Source organism: Galeopterus variegatus, unplaced genomic scaffold (genome assembly GCF_000696425.1).
Source record: "Galeopterus variegatus unplaced genomic scaffold, G_variegatus-3.0.2 Scaffold48, whole genome shotgun sequence".
Lineage (NCBI taxonomy): Eukaryota > Metazoa > Chordata > Mammalia > Dermoptera > Cynocephalidae > Galeopterus > Galeopterus variegatus.
In genome coordinates this window covers 1,290,133-1,298,027 of record NW_007726159.1, presented here as the reverse complement: position 1 = coordinate 1,298,027, position 7,895 = coordinate 1,290,133, and the positions used below count along the sequence as shown (strand labels likewise).

The 7,895-nt window shown below is 32.1% G+C and overlaps 1 protein-coding gene across 1 annotated transcript in view; it reads right to left on the bottom strand.

Annotated features, from left to right (window-relative positions):
* Positions 1–981: 981 nt before the first annotated feature.
* LOC103590461 (coiled-coil domain-containing protein 102B-like) overlaps positions 982–7,895 on the bottom strand; it is a gene marked incomplete at its 3' end in the record, with an annotated part of 41,268 nt that continues 34,354 nt past the window's right edge. The window contains exon 3 of the mRNA XM_008572698.1: positions 982–1,191. Coding sequence (XP_008570920.1) covers positions 982–1,191 — 210 coding nt within the window. The remainder of the gene's footprint in view (positions 1,192–7,895) is intronic.

The following is a 7,895-nucleotide window of genomic DNA, read 5'->3' as shown; positions in this document are numbered from 1 at the left end:
TGCAATAAATCCCTACACTCACAAAAGAATAAGTGATATGCAATTCAATTTTTCTGGCCATTTAGCTTTTAGAGCTAATATAAGTATGAACTACTTATATAACTCAAAAATATTAACTTATCGAATTCACTTTTTAAAACTGTGAAAGGAATTTATTAAAAAAATAGGATTGTTCATTAAGATGCTGTATTTGCTTTAATGGAAGAAAATAGAAACAAGATGCACATATTTTGCAGCATATGACGCTAAACTACACATATTACAACTATAAGTCTGCCATTCAGAGCACATTGTAAAAATCTATAAACTACTTATCAAAAAGAAAAAGAAAAAGAAATCACCTATACCACAAACTATGTCTGTTGGCTTGAGGATAAAACACATCCAAAACAACCTAAATTTCCCAAAGTCAAATTCTGAATTTAACCCTGATTTTAACATTTATGTCATAGTCTATAAAAACTATTTGCAAAATGATGTGTTTAATTGACTGAAAAATAATTGTGCTGAGACTAAAAATGAGCCAGAGAACAGGAAATCTAACCTAAATATAAATGTTTCCACAGATACTTACCATAGCTTCCAACAAACATTTATTGCATAGGTGCTCAAATTAATGGAGAAATATATTTACTGAAAATAAGATCAATAGCTTGGAAAATGCTGAGAAAAAGCTGTAAGAGGAAACAAAAACACAAAGGTCCATCCTTTACATCATTTTTTTCTTCCTTCAGGAGATCTTGAAACTGTCTAAAGATCTGTCATGGTCTAACACTTTCATCCAAAATCTGTCACACTCCTGTTTCAGACGCATGAACAACATTATTTTACATCACAGTGGGAAAAAGAGTAAGCTAGTTAGAAAGCAGCACAGAAGGAAACACTCAGATCTGGAGGTATATGGAAATGAAGACAGCACCCGCCTGGGCATCAGTGAGGGAACATGCGGTAAGAGAACACGTGCTTCCAACGGCACCCTACCTTGTTCTTTTCTTGCAGTTCAGTTTGTGATATCTTGACATCAGGACCTTGAGAGTTGGCATTTAATCTATTTTTCCTATCCAGGAGCTCTTCCATTTCTTTCACCTGAATCTTTAGCCGTCTGTTTTCTCTCTCCAGTCCTTGTTTTTCTGTCTCAAGCATTTCTCTCTTGCCCCACTCCAACGTATTTTCAGCCTGCAATTTCTCTAGCTGAACACAGAAAACACAAAAAAGCAGCATGTAGAGTTTGCAATTTCAAAAGGTAAGGCCCATATGAAGAAAGGTTCATGGATATGTCCATTTATATAATTTTAAAAAGAAAATTCTGTTTGTTTGAAAACTTGAGAATAACACAAAAGTCCTAAGACCAGGCCATAACATAGATAAAATGACCTTTCCTCTTGGTTCATGTGACTTTATAACTATATGGGCTATACTGGTCAAGTACAGGTGCCAAGTAAAAAACTGCTGATATTTTGCCAAAAATCTTCGCTCTCAACTGATGAACACTGATTACTTAAGACACGAAATTATTTCTTAGGTAATTTTGATTGGATATAGGTCCATTTATTCATTCACTCATTCATTCACCTGGGAGAAGAATATATATGTATATCTTTCAAGTTCCAAGCACTATGCATCATGCTAAACACCGTGGGTAAAGAGAAGTGAATTTAAGGGACTGGCCAGTTAGCTCAGTTGGTTAGAGCACAGTATTACAACACCAAGGTCAGGGATTTGGTTCCCGGTACCAGCCATCAGCCAAAAAAAAAAAAAAAAGAGAGAGAGAGAGAGAAAGAAGTGAATGTAATAAAATATTATACATCTGTGATTGCTTTTTTGTTGTTGCTGACACATTAACATTATATAAAATTCAAATTTCAGTACCAGAAATAAAGTTTTATTGGAGCACAGCCATGTTCACTTGTTCACACATAGCCTTTGACTACTTTCACACACAATGGCAGAGTTGAACTGTTGAGACAGAGACCATATGGCCAGCAAAGTCCAAAATACTCACTCTCCAGCCCCTTTCAGAAAAAGTTTGCTGACCTCTGCCCTTGCCCCAGGGTTTTCAAGCAAGGCTACACGATGGATCTACTTGGGGAGATTTTTATAATAACCAGTGGACAGAAACTACCTCTAAAAGTTCTTACTTAGTTGATTTATGGTAATTTTAATGCCTCCCTTGGTTACTTTTTATTATTTTAACTTTTTCATATTCAGATATTAAAGAGGCAATATCAAATGTATTCATTTTCTGCGGTTTACTTATGTCTAAATGTTTTCATCTTGAGGATGACTTGTATTTTTCTTTCATGATTGTTTTTTCTTGTTCTGGATGTTGTGAGTAATAATGATTATTAGCTTTTTAATTCCAAATTCTGTTCCTGATGCTCTTTTAATCCTGACTTCACCATCTATCGCTGGATAAACTTAGTTGGGTAACTGCATCTCCCCAGTGTGGACAATTTATTCTTTAATCCGACAGGGTTTGTGAGAAGTGAAATTATTCAAATTGACTGTGGTAATATAATTTAAGAAAAATTATATATGTATTTCTCTCACATATTCTGGCATATGTACTTGTATATTCTAGTATCAAAGTAATTCACTGCATAAATCTGTATAGTGGAGCAACTCTTCACATTAGACAAACTATTAGAATCTAACCCTGGTTCCACCTCTTACTCATTGGCTGATTCTGGACAAGACACTTATTAATAAAAATATTTTATTTTTTGTTACTAAGTTTTCTTAATAGCAAAATTAGCATGAGAAATATTAGCCTCACCAAATTTGTGGCACTGTAAGGATTGAATGAGATCAACTATTCAAAATGCTTTGTAAACTATGTAAGATAATTAAACTATGAGGCATTTTAAAAATATTTGTTAAGGATAAAGATTATAAACTACTTGTGTTTACACTGTTAGTTTTAAATGGCTTGATTGCAATGTACTGTATAAAGTATGTTTCCATGACATTTTAAATTCAAAAGACCAATCAACTTAGTCAACATTAAGAAAAATGTTACACCTCAATAATATCGATTGAAATAAATTTTGATATAAAAGTTTAAAAGCTGCTTTTTCATATACATGTAATTGTACCATTATTGTAGAAAATGTTCTTTTCCCAAATCTAAGAGATGCTCTTGCTTCTGAAAAACAGGAAACAAAAATGACTTTCTTGGCAATAGACCTCATTTACCATTAAGTATAATAAACTAAGGAATCAAATTTTAGCTGCTGTGGTTTGACATTTAGGGTGCCTGTTTACGTATATGAGGTGAAAATAGTATTTCGCGATACAATTTAAAACATGACATTATTAAGATTTATGCTTAAACTTTCTATCATTACATCACTTAGGATGAAAATAATAAAACTGCAAAAAATGTCAGCAACTTGGTGATGAAAAATTAATTTCAGGAGAGTAAATGTATTTTTGGACAAGGACAAACACGATGTTATATCAATGATTTGTAAAATTGCAGTCACTCAAAATAAATTGCTAAGATCAATAAATTGATTCAACACCTAATAACATAACAGGTGGGACTCAAGTTTTAAATAAGTAATAGATGGTCTAAATAAATAAACCCTAAATCTTAAAAAAAATTCAAAGAGATATGATTTTAAGACTAGTAACCACAAAATTTAAATAATGGCACCTGATTATTTACTATTTGTAGATTTATTAAGACAAAGAATGATTGCATCTTGTGATGATGAATAAGCTAATTGCCCTGATCTAACCATCACACATTGCACACAATTATTGAAAACCAACATTGTACCCCACATATATGCATATTATCATTAAAAAATAAATAAAATAGTCGTGAAAAAGACATACCAATTATTTGATAAATATATGTGTGATACACATCAAAAAATAAAAGGTCCTATAAAAATTGGAACATCAAAAAATAATTCGTTTTATTTCAGTTATTTTGCAAAATTATTTCTTGGATCATTTTTTCCTAAGAATCACATGAAAAATACACTACTTTAGAAAGCATTCAGATAAATGCAAGTTAAAATAAGAAAATACAGCTATTTCAAGCTTTCAGAGTTTCATAAAAAATTTTAATAATTTTATCAAATTGAAATAGAATTCCATTGATTAGTTTCCAATGATCAAGAGAAAATCCCCAAATATTTTTAATCTACCTCTAATCTACCATGAATTTTAAATAATAGGTTCTAGTGTTAAATGAATTTCAGAGAATATAGAAATTATTTTAAAATATTTTCTGACATTTTTAATGTAAAAATATATTACCAGAGTAAAACTAAAGTATTTCTTGATTTATTGACTTCTGGTTTTATACATATTCAACATTAAAGAAATAAAATACATAAATAACTAACACTGCATTTACTGTTATGAAGTCAGGACTGTCATTTTGCTCATCAGCCCAGCCCCAGACCCTTGCTATGGTTAAGTGTTCCATGATACCTGGCAAATGAGGGAGAAAGCACTCAATGATAGTCTCGAGGAAAAAGCTTCTGTGTATTTCAACTACTAGGCCCAATGCAAAATTAAGATAGCTCTCTCATAAAGCCAGTTATTTAACTTACCTTTCCCTAACACCAATAAGATTTCTCAGTGCATCATTTACTCAGAACTCTTAATGCCCTTGTCATAGCGTCATTACATTTTGAGGTAGTGAATTCAGTGAGGCAGAGAGGATTTTCAGTAAATGACCTACAAGTGAGTCCCAGTTCTCCTTTTATCCTGATAGCCTCCATTGGCTTTAATAAAATGAGGAAAGTAGTGGAGAAACTAAATTTTTTAGGGAAAATATTTATTAAACTTTCAGTCAACACAAATATTTCTTAGGTTATAAATTTGTTTTTTAAAGAACAAAACCTATCAACAGCCAGTTTAAATACTGACAGATCAAACAGTGTATTAATTTCTTCATTAAGTTTTATCAAGATGATACTTGTTTTGTGAATCGTCCTGATCAACTGAGAAAACTTCTGAGAGAATGTCCTACACGCCACTCTGCAGGCCAGCGAAGAGTCACCTAAAACCATTGTGGACATTCAAATAATAGATTTGTAAACACTGAGAATTTTTATTTCAGACAAATCAGCCATAAAACCTCTTTACTCATACTATTATTTTGGAGGGAAAAGATAGAAGGCAGGAAGCTTCGCTGTTTCCTAGCAGTAAGAGATTAACACCTTTACTGAGGACCATGTATTCTTGGTGGAGAGCAACACAAGTTATTTCTCATCCTTACAATAATCCTGCAAGATTGGACATGCTACACATGAGGAAACTGAGATTCCAAAATTAGAAGAAATGCTAGATTTGGGCAAAGAGTCCAAGCCACGGTTGACCTTAAGTTCTTTGATTCCATTCCTGAGCTCATTCTAACCAGAACATTCTAAGAGATAGCAGTAAAAGTATCCATATTGTCTTGCAGTAGTAACTACCACATTCTGAGTCCATTGAATTGCACTACAGCAAAAATTTTGTTTATGCTTTCATTTTTTTTCTCTTATGGATTTTGTGGTTTTTCTTTTGTTCTGTCTCTCTCTACCAGCAAATTAATTCAAAGAAGAGACAATTTCTGTAGAATCACATTCAAAAGTCTGGCAACTCAAATTTAAATGAGTTAATATTATTGATGTCACACCCCAGATCTTTTAACAGTCTTTCTTTAACCATGTTTTAGAATCACAAATAAGAATTGGAGAAACTCCCTCCCAAGTGAAAGTCTACTTTCAATCTGTCCATAGTTAAATACAGCCCAGTGACAGCTCACTCCTTCTTAGAGCAAAAGTCAACAGCACAATGAATAATATTAGTAATGTGTAATGCCATCCATATTTTATTTACTTTAATTTTATTTTAAAGTCTTTGAAGATTTCTAAAAGTAAAAATTCCTTCACTAATTTGAAATAAAACATGTGCCAAAATTAAATATAAAAGGAAAAGCCAAAAACACATATCTCAGATTGAACATGAATCAAAAGCAATGTAAACAACATTTTTTAAAGTGTGTATAGATCTAAATAAGTCAGTATATATTAGAATTACAAAAGAAAATGTATTTATAGAAATTTTGATTATGTTCTGATAGAAAAAACGTACAGACTTCATAAGCAAAAACTCTAAGTGGATGTTTTGCAACACCAGGCATTTTCTCAAAAAATCTTGATGATGTTATAAAATTTAATAGCCAAATATTTTCTCCATTTCAGTACAGAAGTTAATAACCATCTATACATACACTAGAAACTATTAAAATAAAAAATACAAATAAACATGCTGCTATTATGCCCAAAAGAAGAGAATTGTTTCAGGAGTGTGTCCTAGAACAACCAGAGAAAAGCCTTAATCTAAAACTAAAACAGTAGAAAAAGATGCTTTGCTGCAACTCTCCTGCCAAACATAGATATGCTACAGTGGATTTCTTATAAACTCAATAAAGTGTGGAAAATCTTTATAGAATCAGTACTTGCAGAATTTGACAAGTGAAACACAATAGAGCTTGTAAACTGTGGAGCTTGTTCCAGTGATAATAGGAATCAGAGGTTTATATAAGGTATCTACAACAGGACTTACTTTTAATAGCTACCCCCTCAACTGTGCGCTTGCTGGGAAGCAAACACACAGTGCTTAACAAGACCTGCATTAGGAAAATGACTACAAGAAAGTTGTAATTAAGCATGCAGAGTAGACACTCTTTATTTCTGAAATCTCTCCTAAAAGTAATTTAAAAAGTAGACAAACTTTCTTGGTACCACAGTTGTCAAACAGGTCTTCTCAGAGATTTTGATTGCTCCCAGTTTCCAGAAAAATGTAAAACTGCTGATACTGCCCAAAAGCAAGGTTTTCTGCCCAACTGAAACTATGACTCCTGTTAAACCATGTATTTGTTTTTTCTAAAGGATTAACAACTGTTTTAGTCAGAAGTTATAATGTCTAATTGTATGTACTCTGATGGTTCAGAGAAAATAGAAAGTTAACCCTAATGATTAACACTGAGTTATAAAGAAGAAACAAGTTCATAATAATTTAGGGAAATAGTAGAAGAGGACATAGTAAAGTGAATTAGAGCTAGCGGATGATGCTAAAAGAAACAATGAAATAGTGGCAAAAGTATTAGCAACCATTCCCTACAGCATCACTTTTTTTCTTATGTCTATGCTAAGAATAACACAGCATGACAATTTTATATTTTAAATATGTTGCTTTTCTAATATCTGGCTTTGGGGTGAATTTTCCAAAAGATATATTGATGATACTTTGAAAAAAATATAGTGAATAAAAATTTATAGTGAATTTATAGTGAATAAAAATTTATAGTGAATAAAAATTAGTTTTCCTTGTTAACCAAACTTAATTATGCACATTTTACATTAAAATTTAATTTATAAAAAGGATTAATACTATAATTAAGCAAGTTAATTCCCTTCGTTCATCTTTAATCTAAAGTCACACTTTTTACTGGCTTCTCTATTCAGCACTGAGTTACAATGATAACTCTTTTGATACATTAACTTCCCATAATGTGTGTGGCTGTGATTTGGGGCTCATATTATTATTATTTTTTTTTTTTTTTTAAAGATGACCGGTAAGAGGATCTTAACCCTTGACTTCGTGTTGTCAGCACCACACTCTCCCAAGTGAGCTAACAGGTCATCCCTATATAGGGATCCGAACCCATGGCCTTGGTGTTATTAGCACCACACTCTCCCAAGTGAACCAGGGGCTGGCCCTATTTCTTTGGTCTACCTATCACTGCACAAATATTATTCAATTTTACCCTATAATCATGAATTGAATTTTAGCAAATGCTTTTCAGATAGCCTTCGTGAAACCTGCATAATTTTTTGCTTTTACTCTGTTTAGCATGGTGAGTTACATAATAGATGTTCTAATGT